The 24,181-nt window shown below is 49.4% G+C and overlaps 1 protein-coding gene across 2 annotated transcripts in view; it reads right to left on the reverse strand.

Annotated features, from left to right (window-relative positions):
- The window catches only part of LOC110498424 (FH2 domain-containing protein 1-like), a 43,431-nt gene that overhangs the window by 17,031 nt on the left and 2,219 nt on the right, over positions 1-24,181 (reverse strand). The window contains exons 2-4 of one of the 2 annotated variants that reach the window (XM_036987102.1): positions 5,395-5,662; positions 3,011-3,184; positions 2,367-2,428 (exon numbers count right to left, since the gene is read on the reverse strand). In XM_036987102.1, coding sequence (XP_036842997.1) covers positions 2,367-2,428; positions 3,011-3,184; positions 5,395-5,586 — 428 coding nt within the window. In that variant the 5' untranslated portion in view covers positions 5,587-5,662. Of the gene's footprint in view, positions 1-2,366; positions 2,429-3,010; positions 3,185-5,394; positions 5,666-24,181 lie in introns of both variants that reach the window. The other variant, XM_036987100.1, reaches the window with a different exon arrangement.

Raw genomic sequence — 24,181 nt, forward strand, 5'->3', positions numbered from 1 at the left:
ACACACATTAACACATGCTGTGGCTACCTAGCTAGCTGACTGCGGTGGCTACCTAGCTAATTGACTGCTGTGGCTACCTAGCTAGTTGACTGCTGTGGCTACCTAGCTAATGACTGCTGTGGCTAGCTAGCTAATGACTGCTGTGGCTACCTAGCTAGTTGACTGCTGTGGCTTCCTAGCTAGTTGACTGCTGTGGCTAGCTAGCTAGTTGGACTGCTGTGGCTACCTAGTTTGTTGTCTGCTGTGGCTACCTAGTTTGTTGTCTGCTGTGGCTAGCTAGTTGGACTGCTGTGGCTACCTAGCTAGTTGACTGCTGTGGCTAGCTAGCTAGTTGGACTGCTGTGGCTAGCTAGCTAGTTGGACTGCTGTGGCTACCTAGCTAGTTGACTGCTGTGGCTACCTAGTTTGTTGTCTGCTGTGGCTGTCCCCACATAGCCTGGTTCCTCTCTAGGTTTCTTCCTAGGTTTTGGCCTTTCTAGGGAGTTTTTCCTAGCCACCGTGCTTCTACACCTGCATTGCTTGCTCTTTGTGGTTTTAGGCTGGGTTTCTGTACAGCACTTTGCGATATCAGCTGATGTACGAAGGGCTATATAAATACATTTGATTTGATTTAGATTCTGTGGCCAAAAAAGGACTCGTTTTGAAAGTTGGATCATCCAGTAGTCGGCTAGCTAACTACATATACACATAGACACAATGCATTTGGGAAGTATTCAGACCCCTTCACTTTTTCCACATATTGTTACGTTACAAGACTTATTCTAAAATTGATTAAATGTTTTCCTTAATCTACACACAGTAACACATAATGACAAAGCAAAAAACAGTTTTTCGACATTATTGTAAAAGTATTAAAAACAAAAATAACCAATTTCCATAAGTATTCAGACCCTTTAATTTGAGACTCTAAATTGAGCTCAGGTGCATCCTGTTTCCATTGATCATCCTTGAGATGTTTCTACAACTTGATTGGAGTCCACCTGTAGTAAATTACATTTATTAGACATGATTTGGAAAGGCACACACCTGTCTATATAAGGTCCCACAGTTGACAGTTCATGTCAGAGCAAAAACCAAGCCATGAGGTTGTAGGAATTGAGCTCAGAGACAAGATTGTGCGGAGGCACAGATCTGGGGAAGGGTACCAAAATATTTCTACAGCATTGAAGGTCCCCAAGAATACAGTGGCCTCCATCATTCTTAAATGGAAGAAATCTGGAACCACTAAGACTCGTCCTAGAGCTGGCCACCCGGCCAAACTGGAAGCCACTGGCTGCCTGGCCAGATGGAAGCCACTCCTCAGTAAAAGGCACATGACAGGCCACTTGGAGTTTGCCAAAAGGCACCTAAAGACTCTCAGACCATGAGAAACAAGATTATTTGGTCTGATGAAATCAAGATTGAACTCTTTGGTCTAAATGCCAAGTATCACATCTGGAGGAAACCTAGCACCATGCCTACGGTGAAGCATGGTGGTGGCAGCATCATGCTGTGGGGATGTTTTTCAGAGACAGGAACTGGGAGACTAGTCAGGATCAAGGGAAAGATGAACAGAGCAAAGTACAGAGAGATCCTTGGTGAACACCTGCTACAGAGACCTCAGACTGGGGCAAAGCTTCCAACAGGACCACGACCTTAAGCACACAGCCAAGACAATGCAGGAGTGGCTTCGGGACAAGTCTTTGAATGTCTTTGAGTGGCCCAACCAGAGCCCGGATTTGAACCCGATTGAACATCTCTGAAGAGACCTGAAAATAGCTGTGCAGCGATGCTCCCCATCCAACCTGACAGAGCTTGAGAGGATGTGCAGAGAAGAATGGGACAAACTCTCTAAATACAGGTGTGACAAGCTTGTAGCATCATACCCAAGAAGACTTGAGTCTGTAAGTACTGAGTAAAGGGTCTGAATACTTATGTAAATATAATATACGTTTTTTTGCTTTGTCATTACGGGGTACTGAGTCATTATGGGGTATTGTGTCATTACGGGGTACTGTGTCATTACGGGGTACTGGGTCATTACGGGGTACTGAGTCATTACGGGGTACTGAGTCATTACGGGGTACTGGGTCATTACGGGGTACTGGGTCATTACGGGGTACTGGGTCATTACGGGGTACTGAGTCAATACGGGGTACTGTGTGTCGATTGATGAGAAAACTAGTTAATTCATTTTAGATTAAGGCTGTAACATAACAGAATGTTGAAAAATTCAAGGGGTCTGAATACTAAAGACTCCAGACCGAATGCACTATACATGTGTGTGTATATATATATATATATATATATGACAGAGAGAGAGACGGAGAGAGAGACGGAGAGAGAGACGGAGAGAGAGACGGAGAGTACCATGAGGACAGACTTACTTCTTGAACTGTTTGAGGTAAATTCCCACATTCATCCCTCTCTTCCAGTCCAGGATACTAATCTGAGAGAGAAATAATTTGAAAACAAATCAAATTTTGCTAAACTCCCATATCTACTGGGTGAAATACCACAGTGTGACATCACAGCAGCAAGATGTGTGACCTGTTGCTACGAGAAAAGGGCATCCAGTGAAGAACAAACACCAGTGTAAATACAACCCGTATTTATGTTGATTTATCTTCCCTTTTGTACTTTAACTATTTGTACATCATTACAACACTGTATATAGACATAATATGACATTTGAAATGTCTTTATTCTTTTGGAACTTCTGTGAGTGTAATGTTTACTGTTAATTTTATATTGTTTATTTCACTTTTGTTTATTATCTATTTCACTTGCTTTGGTAATGTTAACATATGTTTCCCATGTTAATAAAGCCACTTGAATTGAATTTGAATTGAATTGAGAGAGAACCGAGAGAAACATTGATAAAGAGAGAGAGAGAACAGAGAGAAAAGAACAGAGAGAGAATGAAAACACAAATGCAACACTTTGCTAACTCAGAGCCAAGACGGAATATATCTGTTTGACACAACACCTCACTGGCCATAAAAGGGTGTGTGTGTCCTCTCCTCCTCACCTCATCTTTGGTCTCTCTGAGGGAGCCTCGGGCCTTCCCCCCCCTGGTCACAGAGGTAACCCCAGATGATTGACAGTCCGTCTGACTAAACAGCTCCTCGATGGTCTGGACATCTATGTGGTACTGCTGCTGCTGCACAGGAAGCTGTGTCCACAGGTTGGTCCGCCCTTTCACCTGGAGACCGTTACATAGCAGTTAGGGGGTTTAAGGTTCCCAGACGAAACACTTTAGAAGAGTTTATGCCTATATTCGATTGTTTTAGACTTCGGTGAGGGTTTTTTCCGGCTTTTCGGGCACACAACATTTTTTTTTTCGAGAGGCAAGCCGAAGTCGGGAGCCGAAGTCGGGAGCCGAAGTCGGGAGCCGAAGTCGGGAGCCGAAGTCTACGCCCCTTCGTCGGTGATTGGTCAACAGCAGGTTTTTTTGTTATTTCAATGGCGATAACTTATTTTCATTGAGAAAAACTGCGTCCAAATTAATGACATATTTCTGGAGTTATCTTAGATTAATTCTGACTATTTTGAGGAAGTGTATACTGGCTACGGTGTCTCAAAATGGACAAACAGTACAATTGCTGCTTTTTTCTAGTTTTTCAAGTGAAGGTTTTTAAGGGAGTATGGAGTAGGGGCGGGGTCTACTGGTATAAGAAGTAGGAGGAGTGTAACTAACCTGGTCTTCAGAGTAGGGGCGGGGTCTACTGGTATAGGGGCGGGGTCTACTGGTATAAGAAGTAGGAGGAGTGTAACTAACCTGGTCTTCAGAGTAGGGGCGGGGTCTACTGGTATAACTAGGAGGAGTGTAACTAACCTGGTCTTCAGAGTAGGGGCGGGGTCTACTGGTATAAGAAGTAGGAGGAGTGTAACTAACCTGGTCTTCAGAGTAGGGGCGGGGTCTACTGGTATAAGAAGTAGGAGGAGTGTAACTAACCTGGTCTTCAGAGTAGGGGCGGGGTCTACTGGTATAGGGGCGGGGTCTACCGGTATAAGAAGTAGGAGTGTAACTAACCTGGTCTTCAGAGTAGGGGCGGGGTCTATGGGTATAAGAAGTAGGAGGAGCGTAACTAACCTGGTCTTCAGGGTAGGGGCGGGGTCTACTGGTATAAGAAGTAGGAGGAGTGTAACTAACCTGGTCTTCAGAGTAGGGGCGGGGTCTACTGGTATAAGAAGTAGGAGGAGTGTAACTAACCTGGTCTTCAGAGTAGGGGCGGGGTCTACTGGTATAAGAAGTAGGAGGAGTGTAACTAACCTGGTCTTCAGGGTAGGGGCGGGGTCTACTGGTATAAGAAGTAGGAGAAGTGTAACTAACCTGGTCTTCAGGGTAGGGGTGGGGTCTACTGGTATAAGAAGTAGGAGGAGTGTAACTAACCTGGTCTTCAGAGTAGGGGCGGGGTCTACTGGTATAAGAAGTAGGAGGAGTGTAACTAACCTGGTCTTCAGGGTAGGGGCGGGGTCTACTGGTATAAGAAGTAGGAGGAGCGTAACTAACCTGGTCTTCAGGGTAGGGGCGGGGTCTACTGGTATAAGAAGTAGGAGGAGTGTAACTAACCTGGTCTTCAGAGTAGGGGCGGGGTCTACTGGTATAAGAAGTAGGAGGAGTGTAACTAACCTGGTCTTCAGAGTAGGGGCGGGGTCTACTGGTATAAGAAGTAGGAGGAGTGTAACTAACCTGGTCTTCAGGGTAGGGGCGGGTCTACTGGTATAAGAAGTAGGAGGAGTGTAACTAACCTGGTCTTCAGGGTAGGTGCGGGGTCTACTGGTATAAGAAGTAGGAGGAGTGTAACTAACCTGGTCTTCAGGGTAGGGGCGGGGTCTACTGGTATAAGAAGTAGGAGGAGTGTAACTAACCTGGTCTTCAGAGTAGGGGCGGGGTCTACTGGTATAAGAAGTAGGAGGAGTGTAACTAACCTGGTCTTCAGGGTAGGGGCGGGGTCTACTGGTATAAGAAGTAGGAGAAGTGTAACTAACCTGGTCTTCAGGGTAGGGGCGGGGTCTACTGGTATAAGAAGTAGGAGAAGTGTAACTAACCTGGTCTTCAGGGTAGGGGCGGGGTCTACTGGTATAAGAAGTAGGAGGAGTGTAACTAACCTGGTCTTCAGAGTAGGGGCGGGGTCTACTGGTATAAGAAGTAGGAGGAGTGTAACTAACCTGGTCTTCAGGGTAGGGGCGGGGTCTACTGGTATAAGAAGTAGGAGGAGTGTAACTAACCTGGTCTTCAGGGTAGGGGCGGGGTCTACTGGTATAAGAAGTAGGAGGAGTGTAACTAACCTGGTCTTCAGAGTAGGGGCGGGGTCTACTGGTATAAGAAGTAGGAGGAGTGTAACTAACCTGGTCTTCAGGGTAGGGGCGGGGTCTACTGGTATAAGAAGTAGGAGGAGTGTAACTAACCTGGTCTTCAGGTATGGGTTTCCAGAAGAAACTCCGGACCCGCCTCTTCTTTATCCCTCCTATGGGGTCAACCGCACCGGGTGGAGGGGGCGGGGGAGGAGGGCCGCAGGGGGGAGGAGGAGGAGGAGGGAGAGGAGGTCCTGTCTTGTTGCCATCAGGGACGGGAATTGTAGAGGCAGGGGGCAGAGACATAACTTCAACCGCATCCACTTCCTGGAAACTCTTTTCTCATTGGCTGGAGAGATTCTGCTCATCACATGCATCCCAGCTGCTGATTGGTCAAAGCAAAGGAAAGGGGAGTGAGGTTGAGCGATCAGACTGGATAGTCTGGTTGAGGCCTACAGGGTTGATGTGTCCACTGTAAACAACAACGTTCGGATAACTGCAAAAAAGAGGGGAGAGAAAGAGGGGAGAGAAAGAGGGGAGAGAAAGAGAGGGGAGCGAGAGAGAGAAAGAGAAAGGGAGGGGAGAGAGAGAGAGAAAGAGGGGAGAGAAAGAGTGGAGAGAAAGAGAGAGAGAGAACGAAGAGAGAGAAAGAGGAGACAGAAAGAGGGGAGAGAGAAAGAGAGAGAGAGAGAAAGAGAAAGAGAGGGGAGAGAGAGAGAGAAAGAGGGGAGAGAAAGAGGGGAGAGAAAGAGGGAAGAGAAAGAGAGAAAGAGAAGAGAGAAGGGGAACGAGAGAGAGAGAGAGAGAGAGAGAAAGAGGGGAGAGAAAGAAAGAGAGAGAGAAAGAGGGGAGAGAAAGAAAGAGAGAGAGAAAGAGGGGAGAGAAAGAAAGAGAGAGAGAGAAAGAGGGGAGAGAAAGAAAGAGAGAGAAAGAGGGGAGAGAAAGAAAGAGGGGAGAGAAAGAAAGAGAGAAAAAGAGGGGAGAGAAAGAAAGAGAGAGGGAGCGAGAAAGAGGGGAGAGAAAGAGGGGAGAGAGAGAGAAAAAGAGGGGAGAGAAAGAGGGGAGAAAAAGAGGAGAGAGAGAGAGAAAAAGAGGGGAGAGAGGGGAGAGAAAGAGGGGAGAGAAAGAGGGAAGAGAACGAGAGAGAAAGAGAAGAGGGAATAGAAAGAGAGAGAGAAAGAGGAGAGAGAAAGAGGGGAGAGAAAGAAAGAGAGAAAGAGGGGAGAGAAAGAAAGAGAGAGAGAGAGAGAAAGAGGGGAGAGAAAGAGGGGAGAGAAAGAGGAGAGAGAAAGAGGAGAGAGAAAGAGGGAAGAGAAAGAGAGAGAGAAAGAGGGAAGAGAAAGAGAGAGAGAAAGAGGAGAGAGAAAGAGAGAAGAGAAAGGAGAGAGGAGAGAGAGAGAGAGAAAGAGAAGAGGGAAGAGAAAGAGAGAGAGAAAGAGGAGAGAGAAAGAGGGGAGAGAAAGAAAGAGGGAGAAAGAGGGGAGAGAGAGAGGAGAGAGAAAGAGAGAGAGAGAGAAAGAGGGGAGAGAGAGGAGAGAGAGAGAGAAAGAGAGAGAGAGAGAGGGGAGAGAAAGAAAGAGAGAGGGAGCGAGAAAGAGGGGAGAAAAAGAGGAGAGAGAGAGAGAAAAAGAGGGGAGAGAGGGGAGAGAAAGAGGGAAGAGAACGAGAGAGAAAGAGAAGAGGGAAGAGAAAGAGAGAGAGAAAGAGGAGAGAGAAAGAGGGGAGAGAAAGAAAGAGAGAGAGAGAGAGAAAGAGGGGAGAGAAAGAGGGGAGAGAAAGAGGAGAGAGAAAGAGGAGAGAGAAAGAGGGAAGAGAAAGAGAGAGAGAAAGAGGGAAGAGAAAGAGAGAGAGAAAGAGGAGAGAGAAAGAGAGAGAGAAAGAGGGAAGAGAAAGAGAGAGAGAAAGAGGAGAGAGAAAGAGAGAAGAGAAAGAGGAGAGAGAGAGAGAGAAAGAGAAGAGGGAAGAGAAAGAGAGAGAGAAAGAGGAGAGAGAAAGAGGGGAGAGAAAGAAAGAGGGAGAAAGAGGGGAGAGAGAGAAAGAGAGAGAGAGAGAAAGAGGGGAGAGAGAGGAGAGAGAGAGAGAAAGAGAGGGAGAGGGGAGAGAGAGAGGAGAGAGAAAGAGAGAGAGAGAGAAAGAGGGGAGAGAGAGGAGAGAGAGAGAGAAAGAGAGGGAGAGGGGAGAGAGATATTCCCTTTTGTACTTCAACGACTTACACATTGTCACAACACACAGCCAATAACATAACATTTTGAAATGTCTCTATTCTTTTGAAGCTCCAATGCCAATAAAGCCCCTTTGAATTGAATTGAGTCTCTTTTCAAGTCCTTGTTTGCCATTACAAGCAGAATGCTTTGAGAACCAGTCTGAACACATCAGAGCAGACAGAAAGGAGACCAGATCCCTCGTTACTTATTTAAAAAGGCCACATGTTAGTCTTTTTAAGTCTTTAAGTCTTTTTTTCTATTTTTTTAAAATCGTCACTGAATATCTAATAAATAATTGTGTGTTTATTTCATAAAAATAATCCCAAATTGTTTTTTAATGATTTATTTCCCTGAGCCTCCTTTTTGCCATTTAAATGATTTGTCTGATCTGATGTGTATTTGTTTTAAATACAGTGCATTCAGAAAGTATTCAGACACCCACAGATTGTTATGTTATGTTGCCTTATTCTAAAATGGATTAAATAGTCCCCCCCCCCCCCCATCAACCTACACCCCTTAATGACAAATACAAAAAATAGGTTTGTAGATATTATCAACAATGTCTCTGAGCTCTACAGACAATTCCTTCGACCTCATAGCTTGGTTTTTGCTCTGACATGCACTGTCAACTGTGGGACCTTATATAGACAGGTGTGTGCCTTTCCAAATCATGTCCAATCAATAGAATTTACGGGGGTCATTATGGGGTATTGTGATGTCATTATGGGGTATTGTGATGTCATTATGGGGTATTGTGATGTCATTATGGGGTATTGTGATGTCATTATGGGGTATTGTGATGTTATTATGGGGTACTGTGATGTCATTAAGGGGTATTGTGATGTCATTATGGGGTATTGTGATGTCTTTATGGAGTATTGTGATGTCATTATGGGGTATTGTGATGTCATTATGGGGTATTGTGATGTCATTATGGGGTATTGTGATGCTATTATGGGGTATTGTGATGTCATTATGGGGTATTGTGATGTCATTATGGGGTATTGTGATGTCTTTATGGAGTATTGTGATGTCATTATGGGGTATTGTGATGTCATTAAGGGGTATTGTGATGTCATTATGGGGTATTGTGATGTCATTATGGGGTATTGTGAATGTGGAATGAAGTCAAGGGGTCGGAATACTTTAGTTATATACAAAATATTTTTTTTAAACAGGAAGATTACTTTTTTTAACTGCACTGCCCCTTTAATATTTCAGTCACCAGCAGCCTCGGGATTCACTTTACACTCTGGTAACACACACACACACACACACACACACACACACACACACAAACACCGACACACACACACACACACACACACACACACACACACACATTCATACACACATACATACACACACACAGACACACACAGACACACACACACAGACACCCCGACACTTCCTCCATTTATGTATTATTCATTGTCAGGAAGTGATGTGGCTCCTAACAGGGAACGTGTGTGTGTATACAGCCACTAGAACTAGTCCAGTTTAACACTGCGTGCCCAGCCCGAGGGTTTGTGTGTGTTTGTGTCTCTAGTCGGAAGTTAGATTGGAGTCATTAATCACGAGTGGTTAAGGTTAGGGCTATGGTTTGGGAAAGACTTGAAACCAAATAATAATACAAAAGAATACGCTCTTCTCATCAATTACTCTCCCTGCTAGAGAACTGCAGTGGTCTAAGCAGCGATGAGTTTTGGGCGCCGACGAAGGCAAATATCGTTCTCAGGACCTTTTCAAATGTCCGTAATCGTGTGTCTATTTCTTATGACCAACCTGCATCAAGGAACCCACCCACCAGGAGCTCTCCCTTAAAACTCGTTTTTCAACCTCAATCCACAAATGTCTTGTTAATTAACAAACTATAGTTTTGGCAAGTCGGTTAGGACATCTACTTTGCGCATGACACAAGTCATTTTTACAACAATTGTATATTATTATGTGGATATATTGGCATCATGAGGAAGGACAATTGTGTGGATGTATTGAAGCAACATCTCAAGACATCAATCAGGAAGTTAAAGCTTGGTCGCAAATGGGTCTTCCAAATGGACAATGACCCCAAGCAGACTTTCAAAGTGGCAAAATGTCTTAAGGACAACAAAGTCAAGGTATTGGAGTGGCCATCACAAAGCCCTGACCTTAATCCTATAGAAAATGTGTGGGCAGAACTGAAAAAGTGTGTGCGAGCAAGGAGGCCTACAAACCTGACTCAATTACACCAGATCTGTCAGGAGGAATGTGCTGGAATTCACCCAACTGATTGTGGGAAGGTTGTGGAAGACTATCCAATACTTTTGACCCAAGTTAAACAATTTAAAGGAAATGCTGCCAAATACTAATTGAGTGTATGTAAACTTCTGACCCACTGGGAATGTGATGAAATAAATAAAAGCTGAAATAAATCATTCTCTCTACTATTATTCTGACATTTCACATTCTTAAAATAAAGTGGTGATCCTAACTGACCTAAAACAGGGAATTTTTACTAGGATTAAAAGTCAGGAATTGTGAATACCTGAGTTTAAATGTATTTGGCTAAGGTGTATGTAAACTTCTGACTTCAACTGTAAATATGTATGTGTGTGTGTGTGTGTGTGTTTGCATTCTTATGCAACATCTCTGAGCTCAGTGTGAACCTTCAGCTGACCAGATCAAACATTGATCGTACCAACTACCTGCTACACAACTCTGTTTACATCCCTGTTAGTGAGCATTTTATCAAGACAATACACCTGACAGGTGTGGCATATCAAGAAGACGATTTTAAACAGCATGATGACTACAACAGTCTACAGCGCTGTACCCCCCCCCCCCCCCCCCCCCCCCTTCCTACTCCTCCTCCTTCGGCTTCTACACCTGTGGGATCGTCTGAGACCAGTCACAAGGACAGCTGATGAAACTGTGGATTTGCACAATCGAAGAATTTCTGCACAGCCAGAAACCGTCTCAGGAAAGCTCGTGGTCCTCACCAGGGTCTTGACCTGACTGCAGTTTGGCGTCGTCACAGACTTCAGTGAAAAAATGTTCTATGGCCACTGGCACACTGGAGAAGTGTGTTCTTCACGGATCAATCCCAGTTTCAACTGTACAGATGGCAGACGTGGGTGAGCAGTTTGCTGATGTCAATGTTGTGAACATTGTACACATTGATCCAGAGCATCCCAAACATGCTCAATGGGTGACATGTCTGGTGAGAATGTAGGCCATGAAAGAACTGGGACATTTTCAGCTTCCAGGAATTGTGTACAGATCCTTGTGACATGGGGCCGTGCATTATCATGCTGAAACACGAGGGGATGGAGGTGGATGAATGGCACAACAATGGATCTCAGGATCTCGTCTCGGTATCTCTGTGCATTCAAATTGTGATTTGATAAAATGCAATTGTGTTCGTTGTCCGTAGGTTATGCCTGCCCCATACCATAACCCCACCGCCACCATGGGGAGGTTGTCAGGGTTAGAGGTTCCAAGCCCGTTCTAAGGGAAGGGGGAGGTTCCCAGGGTTAGAGGTTCCAAGCCCCTTCTAAGGGAAGGGGGAGGTTCCCAGGGTTAGAGGTTCCCAGGGTTAGAGGTTCCAAGCGCGTTCTAAGGGAAGGGGGAGGTTGTCAGGGTTAGAGGTTCCAAGCCCGTTCTAAGGGAAGGGGGAGGTTCCCAGGGTCAGAGGTTCCAAGCCCCTTCTAAGGGAAGGGGGAGGTTCCCAGGGTTAGAGGTTCCCAGGGTTAGAGGTTCCAAGCGCGTTCTAAGGGAAGGGGGAGGTTCCCAGGGTTAGAGGTTCCAAGCGCGTTCTAAGGGAAGGGGGAGGTTCCCAGGGTTAGAGGTTCCAAGCGCATTCTAAGGGAAGGGGAGGTTGTCAGGGTTAGAGGTTCCAAGCCCATTCTAAGGGAAGGGGAGGTTGTCAGGGTTAGAGGTTCCCAGGGTTAGAGGTTCCAAGCGCGTTCTAAGGGAAGGGGGAGGTTGTCAGGGTTAGAGGTTCCAAGCCCATTCTAAGGGAAGGGGGAGGTTGTCAGGGTTAGAGGTTCCAAGCCCATTCTAAGGGAAGGGGAGGTTGTTTCTTTTGATACATCTCTCTCTCTAATGGTTTCTCTCAGCATCTCTCTCTAATGGTTTCTCTCAGCATCCCTCTCTAATGGTTTCTCTCAGCATCCCTCTCTAATGGTTTCTCTCAGCATCTCTCTCTAATGGTTTCTCTCAGCATCTGTCTCTAATGGTTTCTCTCAGATTCTCTCTCTCTCAATATATAGGTCAGGGCCCACAATGCTGGTCTGGTGGGGGGGGGGGGGTCATAATTGGGTCAGTTGAGAAAAGCTAACTAACGAGTGAGTGATCAGCTCAGGTCGTCACCACTCAGCAATGTCATCTCCCACCCCACCCCACCCCACCCTATCCCACCCCACCCCACCCCACCCCACCCTATCCCAGAATGCTTTGGCCCATGTGGATCATCGTGGACAGGGTTCTCTGTGACAATAGGCTCGCACAACGTTAGTAGAACGTCACAGGGGTTCTCTAAACACCCCATCAGCCAATCAGAGCCCTCGGAACCCCATTGTGAGGTCACCAGGAAGGCTTAAGGCAAAATTATTATTATTTATTTTTATTTTTTTTACATCTCTGTCACGTGATTGGGTTGATGTCATCACTGGCACACCTTTCAATTTCACCACCTTTGTTTACGAGCACTACCCATGGAATGGGGAGGGAATGGTGGCATAATTTTTTTTTATTTTGGTCTTTGACCCTTTGAATGGAGAGAGGGATATAAAGGGGGAGGGGGAGACTAACAGAGGGAAGTGGGTTTGGTGTCGACCCTGACCCCGTTTGGAGAGAGGGAGTCCGTAACCATAGGGACGGCTGCTGTTATGAGGGTTACCACAGTAACACATGGAAGCCCTAACACTGGTAGCTGGGACACACACACACACACACACACACACGGCAGGTGCTCATAATTCAAAAAGGGTGCACCTCCCCCGGCTTTAAAAAATTAATCATTCACAACATCAACTGCCTCTGAAGCAAAGGACTCGTTATTTCTACAACACACTCATCATCACAAATTGTAAGCGAGTTAGTTATTGTGCCTCCAAAACACCTAATTCATACCAGCTGATCATTGACATTGATAATTGATGTAAATATGCTATTTAGCTAGCTTGACTTATTTGTATATATTTTTTCAACTTACTGTGATTTAAATGGTCAATGGTTTTAAATATTAACTTGACAATATTCAGAATGTTGTAACTCATGAAACAGCGAGCTCCAGGGAGTATTGGGACAGTGACTCATTATTTGTTGTTTTGGCTCCAAACTAGTTATTTGTTGCTAACCCTAACCCTAACCCTAGCATTACTTCATTCAACAAATCTAAAAACAAAATCAACAAGCCCTTTAATGTGTCTCATGCCAACGGAATGTATTGTATTTGTGATGCGAGTTGAATTACTGTTTTTACTTGTTGCTTTCACTTCCTGCTTTCACTTCAATGGCCGCCAGTCCATTTTGCCATCATAGAGTTGAATGGGGATGTCGTTCTATTCATTTCATTTCTATGGTAGCACATGCAGCCAGGAGCAGAGGAGGGGGGCTATTTGAATGTTTATTATATTATTACAGTCTGGCCATTTACGGTCATCCAAAATTCCATGACCGTCACACACAACCACAGTTAAACACACGTGCAGGAACACACATGACCGTCCCACACAACCACAGTTAAACACACGTGCAGGAACACACAACCACAGTTAAACACACGTGCAGGAACACACAACCACAGTTAAACACACGTGCAGGAACACACACAGTCCAAGCACTAGTGTGACTTTTCCAACAGAAACTGACCAGCAGCATCTCTTTGAACAAGGGGAGAGAGAGAGAGACTGAGGAGAGAGCGTGAGCAAGTGGCTCAGGAGAGAGAGCGAGTGAACGAGAGACTGAGGAGAGAGCGAGTGAACGAGAGACTGAGGAGAGAGCGAGTGAGCGAGAGGGTGAGGAGAGAGCAAGTGAGCGAGAGGTGAGGAGAGAGAGCGAGTGAACGAGAGACTGAGGAGAGAGCGAGTGAGCGAGAGGGTGAGGAGAGAGCAAGTGAGCGAGAGGTGAGGAGAGAGAGAGAGGGAGCGACAGAGGCTGAGGAGAGAGAGAGCGAGCAACTGAGGAGAGAGAGCGAGTGAGTGAGAGACTGAGGAGAGAGCGAGCGAGCGAGAGGCTGAGGAGAGAGAGAGCGCGAGCGACTGAGGAGAGAGAGCGAGTGAACGAGAGGCTGAGGAGAGAGCGAGCGAGCGAGAGGCTGAGTAGCGAGAGAGCGAGCGAGAGGCTGAGGAGAGAGAGAGCGAGCGAGAGGCTGAGGAGAGAGCGAGCGAGCGAGAGGCTGAGGAGAGAGCGAGCGAGCGAGAGGCTGAGGAGAGAGCGAGCGAGCGAGAGGCTGAGGAGAGAGCGAGCGAGAGGCTGAGGAGAGAGAGAGAGCGAGCGAGAGGCTGAGGAGAGAGAGAGCGAGCGAGCGAGAGGCTGAGGAGAGAGAGAGCGAGCGAGAGGCTGAGGAGAGAGAGCGAGCGAGCGAGAGGCTGAGGAGAGAGAGCGAGCGAGCGAGAGGCTGAGGAGAGAGAGAGAGCGAGCGAGAGGCTGAGGAGAGAGAGCGAGCGAACGAGAGACTGAGGAGAGAGAGAGCGAGAGGCTGAGAAGAGAAACATTTTTGTTTTGATATTGAGAGAGAGAGAAGGAAGACTAGCATGCATTTCTTAGGGAGGGTTTAGCGAGAGGCTGAGGAGAGAGCGAGCGAGCGAGCGAGAGGCTGAGGAGAGAGAGAGAGCGAGCGAGAGGCTGAGGAGAGAGAGAGCGAGCGAGCGAGAGGCTGAGGAGAGAGAGCGAGCGAGCGAGAGGCTGAGGAGAGAGCGAGAGCGAGCGAGAGACTGAGGAGAGAAAGAGAGCGAGCGAGAGGCTGAGGAGAGAGAGCGAGCGAACGAGAGACTGAGGAGAGAGAGAGCGAGAGGCTGAGAAGAGAAACATTTTAGATTTGATATCGAGAGAGAGAGAAGGAAGACTAGCATGCATTTCTTAGGGAGGGTTTAGACTAGAGGATATCTGCTGTCTAGTCTGGTATTTCACTTCACTCTGAATTTGTTGCCATTTCAGCACCCTTGACTTCTCTTCCGTCTGTCCCCTCACACACACACACACACACACACACACACACACACACACACAGTGGTAACCGGGGTAACCCCAGTGAGGGCGTATTATCCTCCAGACAAACAACTATAAAAAGGTCAGTGAAAGAGCTTTAGTACCATGCCTGGTCCCCCGTCGTGCTGCACTGTGAAAAGACCGGGGCAGAGAGGGGGGGGGGGGGGGGCGGGGTGGGCCTATGCCTGCTGCTAGTGACCCCCACACACAGCCCTGGCACCACCAACCGATTTAACCAGTTCTCATATCGTTGACAAGAAACGTCTAACTTCTGAGTGTGGAATGTCTTGTGATGCTCGACAGGACCGGGTTATGTGTTGTGAAGCTAACCACAATAAGGATTAGGCACAATAGTGTCATTTGCAGTTTGCCTTCAAAGTAAAAGGAGTGAGCGACAGAAATGCATAACAATGCTCAGTACAGTAGAGCTCAGTACAGTAGAGCTCAGTACAGTAGAGCTCAGTACAGTAGAGCCCAGCACAGTAGAGCTCAGTACAGTAGAGCCCAGTACAGTAGAGCTCAGTACAGTAGAGCTCAGTACAGTAGAGCTCAGTACAGTAGAGCTCAGTACAGTAGAGCTCAGTACAGCTCAGTACAGTAGAGCCCAGTACAGTAGAGCTCAGTACAGTAGAGCCCAGTACAGTAGAGCTCAGTACAGTAGAGCCCAGTACAGTAGAGCTCAGTACAGTAGAGCTCAGTACAGTAGAGCTCAGCACAATAGAGCTCAGCACAGTAGAGCTCAGTACAGTAGAGCTCAGCACAGTAGAGCCCAGTACAGTAGAGCTCAGCACAGTAGAGCTCAGTACAGTAGAGCTCAGTACAGTAGAGCTCAGTACAGTAGAGCACAGTACAGTAGAGCTCAGTACAGTAGAGCTCAGTACAGTAGAGCACAGTACAGTAGAGCTCAGCACAGTAGAGCTCAGTACAGTAGAGCACAGTAGAGCTCAGTACAGTAGAGCTCAGTACAGTTGAGCTCAGCACAGTAGAGCCCAGCACAGTAGAGCTCAGTACAGTAGAGCTCAGTACAGTAGAGCTCAGTAAAGCTCAGTACAGTAGAGCTCAGTACAGTAGAGCCCAGCACAGTAGAGCCCAGTACAGTAGAGCCCAGCACAGTAGAGCCCAGTACAGTAGAGCCCAGCACAGTAGAGCTCAGTACAGTAGAGCACAGTACAGTAGAGCTCAGTACAGTAGAGCTCAGCACAGTAGAGCTCAGTACAGTAGAGCTCAGCACAGTAGAGCTCAGCACAGTAGAGCTCAGTGCAGTAGAGCCCAGTACAGCTCAATACAGCTCAGTACAGTAGAGCCCAGTACAGTAGAGCTCAGCACAGTAGAGCTCAGTACAGTAGAGCTCAGCACAGTAGAGCTCAGTACAGTAGAGCTCAGTACAGTAGAGCACAGTACAGTAGAGCTCAGTACAGTAGAGCTCAGTACAGTAGAGCACAGTACAGTAGAGCTCAGCACAGTAGAGCACAGTAGAGCTCAGTACAGTAGAGCTCAGTACAGTAGAGCTCAGCACAGTAGAGCTCAGCACAGTAGAGCCCAGCACAGTAGAGCTCAGTACAGTAGAGCTCAGTACAGTAGAGCTCAGTACAGTAGAGCTCAGTACAGTAGAGCCCAGCACAGTAGAGCCCAGTACAGTAGAGCCCAGCACAGTAGAGCCCAGTACAGTAGAGCCCAGCACAGTAGAGCTCAGTACAGTAGAGCCCAGCACAGTACAGCTCAGTACAGTAGAGCTCAGTACAGTAGATCTCAGTGCAGTAGAGCCCAGCACAGTAGAGCCCAGTACAGTAGACCTCAGTACAGTAGAGCTCAGCACAGTAGAGCCCAGCACAGTAGAGCTCAGTACAGCTCAGTACAGTAGAGCTCAGCACAGTAGAGCCCAGTACAGTAGAGCCCAGCACAGTAGAGCCCACTACAGTAGAGCCCAGCACAGTAGAGCTCAGTACAGTAGAGCTCAGCACAGTAGAGCTCAGCACAGTAGAGCCCAGTACAGTAGAGCCCAGCAGAGTAGAGCTCAGCACAGTAGAGCCCAGCACAGTAGAGCCCAGCACAGTAGAGCTCAGTACAGTAGAGCCCAGCACAGTAGAGCCCAGCACAGTAGAGCCCAGCACAGTAGAGCTCAGCACAGTAGAGCCCAGCACAGTAGAGCTCAGCACAGTAGAGCCCAGCACAGTAGAGCTCAGCACAGTAGAGCTCAGCACAGTAGAGCCCAGCACAGTAGAGCCCAGCACAGTAGAGCTCAGCGCAGTAGAGCCCAGCACAGTAGAGCCCAGCACAGTAGAGTCCAGCACAGTAGAGCTCAGCACAGTAGAGCTCAGCACAGTAGAGCTCAGCACAGCTCAGCACAGTAGAGTTCAGCACAGTAGAGCCCAGTACAGTAGTGCCCAGTACAGTAGAGCTCAGCACAGTAGAGCTCAGCAAAGCTCAGTACAGTAGAGCCCAGTACAGTAGAGCCCAGTACAGTAGAGCCCAGTACAGTAGAGCCCAGAACAGTAGAGCCCAGTACAGTAGAGCTCAGTACAGTAGAGCTCACTACAGTAGAGCTCAGTACAGCTCAGTACAGTAGAGCTCAGTAGAGCTCAGTACAGTAGAGCCCAGTACAGTAGAGCCCAGTACAGTAGAGCCCAGTACAATAGAGCCCAGTACAGTAGAGCCCAGTACAGTAGAGCTTAGTACAGTAGAGCCCAGTACAGTAGAGCCCAGTACAGTAGAGCCCAGTACAGTAGAGCTCAGCAGAGTAGAGCCCAGTACAGTAGAGCCCAGTACAGTAGAGCCCAGTACAGTAGAGCCCAGTACAGTAGAGCCCAGTACAGTAGAGCTCAGCAGAGTAGAGCCCAGTACAGTAGAGCCCAGTACAGTAGAGCCCAGTACAGTAGAGCCCAGTACAGTAGAGCCCAGTACAGTAGAGCCCAGTACAGTAGAGCTTAGTACAGTAGATCTCAGCAGAGTAGAGCCCTGTACAGTAGTGCCCAGTACAGTAGAGCCCAGTACAGTAGAGCCCAGTACAGTAGAGCTCAGCACAGTAGAGCCCAGTACAGTAGAGCCCAGTACAGTAGAGCCCAGTACAGTAGAGCCCAGTACAGTAGAGCTCAGCACAGTAGAGCCCAGTACAGTAGAGCCCAGTACAGTAGAGCCCAGTACAGTAGAGCCCAGTACAGTAGAGCCCAGTACAGTAGAGCTCAGTACAGTAGAGCCCAGTACAGTAGAGCCCAGTACAGTAGAGCCCAGTACAGTAGAGCCCAGTACAGTAGAGCTCAGCACAGTAGAGCCCAGTACAGTAGAGCCCAGTACAGTAGAGCCCAGCACAGTAGAGCCCAGTACAGTAGCCCACTTGGCGGGTGAATTAAACTGCTGACTGCGTATAACTTGACCAGGATTAAGGGACAGGGCCATTTGTGACGGTTGTGGTTTGGGTAATCAATGTGAGCGGCTGGTCTCCGACAGCGTTTGGAACGACATGTGGTCGAGGACGCAGAGTTCATTTCAGCCCAGGCTGCCCTTCAGTCCCCTGACCTTTTTGTCCCTGATGGAGACATGGATCACCCCAGAGAACACTCCAGCTGCTCTCTCTTCATCGGACTATGTTTTCTCTTATAGTCCGAGAGCATCTGGTCGTCACCGTGGTGGCACGGGGCTACTCATTTCTCCCCCTCTCACCTGTCTGCCTATTGGAATTCCATGTTGTCACGGTCACTTGTCCACTCAAACTCTTTCCACCCTCCTCCTCCCGCCCGCTCTCTGGTCTCACTCACACAGAACTACCCTACGTCCTGACCTCTTTCTCCTCTCGCTCTCCAGATGAAATCCTGTGACGATGTGAGGTCTGGTTGCCCGGCAACCTGCCCACTGGACCCCATCCCCTCCTCCAGACCATCTCCCATTCCTCATCAACTCATCCCTGCCCACTCGACCCCATCCCCTCCTCCAGACCATCTCCCATTCCTCATCAACTCATCCCTGCCCACTCGACCCCATTCCCTCCTCCAGACCATCTCCCATTCCTCATCAACTCATCCCTGCCCACTCGACCCCATCCCCTCCTTCAGACCATCTCCCATTCCTCACTTCCCTCAACTTATCCCTGCCCACTCGACCCCATCCCCTCCTCCAGACCATCTCCCATTCCTCACTTCCCTCAACTGATCCCTGCCCACTCGACCCCATCCCCTCCTTCAGACCATCCCCCATTCCTCACTTCCCTCAACTCATCCCTGCCCACTCGACCCCATCCCCTCCTTCAGACCATCTCCCATTCCTCATCAACTTATCCCTGCCCACTCGACCCCATCCCCTCCTCCAGACCATCTCCCATTCCTCACTTCCCTCAACTCACCCCTGACCACTCGACCCCATCCCCTCCTCCAGACCATCTCCCATTCCTCCCATTCCTCATCAACACATCCCTGCCCACTGGCTGCATCCCCTCTGACTTCAAAAACACCACAGACCAGTATCCCCTCCTCCAGACTCCAGCTCCTCTCCCCAGGAAACCACAGACCAGTATCCCCTCCTCCAGACTCCAGCTCCTCTCCCCAGGAAACCACAGACCAGTATCCCCTCCTCCAGACTCCAGCTCCTCTCCTCAGGAAACCACAGACCAGTATCCCCTTCCACCCCCACTTGACTGTTCTGTCTCTGACCAACTCTCTCTCAGTATCTCTCTCAGAACAATCTTCTGGACTCTAACCAATCACAATCTTCTGGACTCTAACCAGTCACAATCTTCTGGACTCTAACCAGTCACAATCTTCTGGACTCTAACCAGTCACAATCTTCTGGACTCTAACCAGTCACAATCTTCTGGACTCTAACCAGTCACAATCTTCTGGACTCTAACCAGTCACAATCTTCTGGACTCTAACCAGTCACAATCTTCTGGACTCTAACCAGTCACAATCTTCTGGACTCTAACCAATCAGGCTTCAAGACGGGTCAACTCAACCGAGACTGCTCGTCTTTCTTCTTCTTCTTTGTGTCATGGAGGTTCTCCACTCTGCCAAAGCTGACTCTCCTCTGTTCTCATCCTCCTAGAACCATCAGAACCTCCTCTCCACCCTCTCAGGGCTGGGTGTCTCAGGCTCTATCAGATCCTCCTCTCCACCTTCTCGGGGCTGGGCGTCTCAGGCTCTGCCTCCGCTCCACCCTCTCAGGGCTGGGCGTCTCAGGATCTATCAGATCCTCCTCTCCACCCTCTCAGGGCTGGGTGTCTCAGGATCTATCAGATCCTCCTCTCCACCCTCTCAGGGCTGGGCGTCTCAGGCTCTATCAGATCCTCCTCTCCACCTTCTCGGGGCTGGGCGTCTCAGGCTCTGCCTCCGCTCCACCCTCTCAGGGCTGGGCGTCTCAGGCTCTATCAGATCCTCCTCTCCACCCTCTCAGAGCTGGGTGTCTCAGGCTCTATCAGATCCTCCTCTCCACCTTCTCGGGGCTGGGCGTCTCAGGCTCTGCCTCCGCTCCACCCTCTCAGGGCTGGGCGTCTCAGGATCTATCAGATCCTCCTCTCCACCCTCTCAGGGCTGGGTGTCTCAGGATCTATCAGATCCTCCTCTCCACCCTCTCAGGGCTGGGTGTCTCAGGATCTATCAGATCCTCCTCTCCACCCTCTCAGGGCTGGGCGTCTCAGGCTCTATCAGATCCTCCTCTCCACCCTCTCAGGGCTGGGAGTCTCAGGCTCTATCAGATCCTCCCCTCCACCCTCTCAGGGCTGGGTGTCTCAGGCTCTATCAGATCCTCCCCTCCACCCTCTCAGGGCTGGGCGTCTCAGGCTTTGCACACTCTTGGATTGCATCCTACCTGGCTTCTCCTACCAGGTGACGTGGAGAGAATCTGTCTCTGCACCACGTACTCTCAATATTGGTGTCCCCCAGGGCTCGGTTCTAGGTCCTCTCTTCTTTATACACCAAGTAATTTGGCTCTGTCATATCCTCACATGGTCTCTCCTGTCATTGCTATGTGGATGACACAGCTACTTTTCTCTTTCCCCACCTTCTGACACCCAGGTAGCAACACGCTTCTCTGTCAGCCCACCACCTCAAGCTAAACAAGATGGAGCTGCTCTTCCTCCCGGGGAAGGTCTTCCCGCAACAAGACCTCTCCATCATGGTTGACAACTCCACGTTGTCCCCCTCCCCAGAATGCAAAGAAACTTGGCGTGACTCTGGACCACACCCTGTCTTTCTATGCAAACGAAGCAGTGACTCGTTCCTGCTGGTTCACGCTCTACAATATCCGTAGAGTACGACGTTACCTCGCACAGGAAGTGGCACAGGTCCTAATCCAGACACTTGTCCTCTTCCATCTGGCTGTAGGTTGGGCTCCCCGCAAGTGCCCATCAAACCCCTGTAGGCCAAGTAAATTAGAGAGATGGCTAGATGTTTGCGTCAAAGAGCCTTTACTGCTAAATCTCACAACAGGTTTTAGAGCACTATCTCCATCGTAGAGCCCGTAGTGGTGATCATCTCCACCGTAGAGCCCGTAGTGGTGATCATCTCCACCGTAGAGCCCGTAGCGGTGATCATCTCCACCGTAGAGCCCGTAGTGGTGATCATCTCCACCGTAGAGCCCGTAGCGGGGATCATCTCCATTGTAGAGCCCGTAGTGGTGATCCTCTCCATCGTAGAGCCTGTAGTGGTGATCATCTCCATCGTAGAGCCCGTAGTGGTGATCCTCTCCATCGTAGAGCCCGTAGCGGTGATCCTCTCCATCGTAGAGCCCGTAGCGGTGATCCTCTCCATCGTAGAGCCCGTAGTGGTGATCATCTCCATCGTAGAGCCCGTAGTGGTGATCATCTCCATCGTAGAGCCCGTAGCGGTGATCCTCTCCATCGTAGAGCCCGTAGCGGTGATCATCTCCATCGTAGAGCCCGTAGTGGTGATCATCTCCAGCAGGTTTTAGAGTATTAACTTATAGGGTCGGCGCCAAAATGAATCAGCTGGACAGGTTTGATTTTTAAAAAAGGTCAACGGTCAAATAGGGGGTGCATATATTTGTCGTTTCACTACATGTACCAGTGGGTAACCTGGACCAGTGGGTGGGTAACCTGGACCAGTGGGTGGGTAACCTGGACCAGTGGGTGGGTAACCTGGACCAGTGGGTGGGTAACCTGGACCAGTGGGCGGATAACCTGGACCAGTGGGTGGGTAACCTAGACCAGTGGGTGGGTGACCTGTACGAGTGGGTAACCTGGACCAGTGGGTGGGTAACCTGTACGAGTGGGTAACCTAGACCAGTGGGTGGGTAACCTGCACGAGTGGGTAACCTGGACCAGCGGGTGGGTAACCTGGACCAGTGGGTAACCTGGACCAGTGGGCGGGTAACCTGGACCAGTGGGTGGGTAACCTGGACCAGTGGGTGGGTAACCTAGACCAGTGGGTAACCTGGACCAGTGGGTGGGTAACCTGGACCAGTGGATGGGTAACCTGGACCAGTGGGTGGGTAACCTGGACCAGTGGGTGGGTAACCTGGACCAGTGGGTGGGTAACCTGGACCAGTGGGTGGGTAACCTAGACCAGTGGGTGGGTAACCTGTACGAGTGGGTAACCTGGACCAGTGGGTGGGTAACCTGTACGAGTGGGTAACCTAGACCAGTGGGTGGGTAACCTGTACGAGTGGGTAACCTGGACCAGTGGGTGGGTAACCTGGACCAGTGGGCGGGTAACCTGGACCAGTGGATGGGTAACCTGTACGAGTGGGTAACCTGGACCAGTGGGCGGGTAACCTGGACCAGTGGGTGGGTAACCTGTACGAGTGGGTAACCTGGACCAGTGGGTGGGTAACCTGGACCAGTGGATGGGTAACCTGGACCAGTGGGTGGGTAACCTGTACGAGTGGGTAACCTGGACCAGTGGGTGGGTAACCTGGACCAGTGGGTGGGTAACCTGGACCAGTGGGTAACCTAGACCAGTGGGTGGGTAACCTGTACGAGTGGGTAACCTGGACCAGTGGGTGGGTAACCTGGACCAGTGGGCGGGTAACCTGGACCAGTGGATGGGTAACCTGTACGAGTGGGTAACCTGGACCAGTGGGTGGGTAACCTGGACCAGTGGGTGGGTAACCTGGACCAGTGGGTGGGTAACCTAGACCAGTGGGTAACCTGGACCAGTGGGTGGGTAACCTGGACCAGTGGGTGGGTAACCTGGACCAGTGGGTGGGTAACCTAGACCAGTGGGTAACCTGGACCAGTGGGCGGGTAACCTGGACCAGTGGGTGGGTAACCTGGACCAGCGGTGGGTAACCTGGACCAGTGGGTGGGTAACCTGGACCAGTGGGCGGGTAACCTGGACCAGTGGGTGGGTAACCTGTACGAGTGGGTAACCTGGACCAGTGGGCGGGTAACCTGGACCAGTGGGTGGGTAACCTGGACCAGTGGGCGGGTAACCTGGACCAGTGGGTGGGTAACCTGGACCAGTGGGCGGGTAACCTGGACCAGTGGGTGGGTAACCTGGACCAGCGGGTGGCGGGTGGGTAACCTGGACCAGTAGGTAACCTGGACCAGTGGGTGGCGGGTGGGTAACCTGGACCAGTGGGTGGGTAACCTAGACCAGTGGGTGGGTAACCTGGACCAGTGGGTTGGTAACCTGTACGAGTGGGTAACCTGGACCAGTGGGTGGGTAACCTGGACCAGCGGGTAACCTGGACCAGTGGGTGGGTAACCTGGACCAGTGGGTGGGTAACCTGTACGAGTGGGTAACCTGGACCAGTGGGCGGGTAACCTAGACCAGTGGGTGGGTAACCTGGACCAGTGGGTGGGTAACCTAGACCAGTGGGTAACCTGGACCAGTGGGCGGGTAACCTGGACCAGTGGGTGGGTAACCTGGACCAGCGGTGGGTAACCTGGACCAGTGGGTGGGTAACCTGGACCAGTGGGCGGGTAACCTGGACCAGTGGGTGGGTAACCTGGACCAGCGGGTGGCGGGTGGGTAACCTGGACCAGTAGGTAACCTGGACCAGTGGGTGGCGGGTGGGTAACCTGGACCAGCGTGAGGTGTGAAATTCAAATGTGTTTTTTTTACAACTCCCGAGACACCCTTGTAGAGTTGGGTCACGGTCAGATTTCCATAGGGGGAGACCTACGTGTGTTGTTAAAGAACACAAGCGGCGAGTTTTATCGAACCATTTCTACTGATCTGCAGGCGTGACTTTATTCTGCACATTTTCTTGGAACAGTTCAGCTTCAATAATGTTTAAGTTCCTTAAAATCACGTGATTAATCATAAAAATCTGAATTAAAATGATTAAACATAAAAGTTTAAATTAGCTGTAGATCTATAGGTCAATGTAGCAGTAGATCTATAGGTCAATGTAGCTGTAGATCTATAGGTCAATGTAGCTGTAGATCTATAGGTCAATGTAGCAGTAGATCTATAACTCAGAGATAACCTATAGGTCAATGTAGCAGTAGGTCTATAACTTCCATCGTCTACTAAGTAAAGTACCTAAATAAAAACAGAAAATATCCTGATGAAAATGTGGGTTGGTTCTCTCTTTGTTCCACCTGTCCGCCT

Source organism: Oncorhynchus mykiss, chromosome 9, assembly GCF_013265735.2.
Source record: "Oncorhynchus mykiss isolate Arlee chromosome 9, USDA_OmykA_1.1, whole genome shotgun sequence".
In the NCBI taxonomy this organism is placed as follows: Eukaryota; Metazoa; Chordata; class Actinopteri; order Salmoniformes; family Salmonidae; genus Oncorhynchus; species Oncorhynchus mykiss.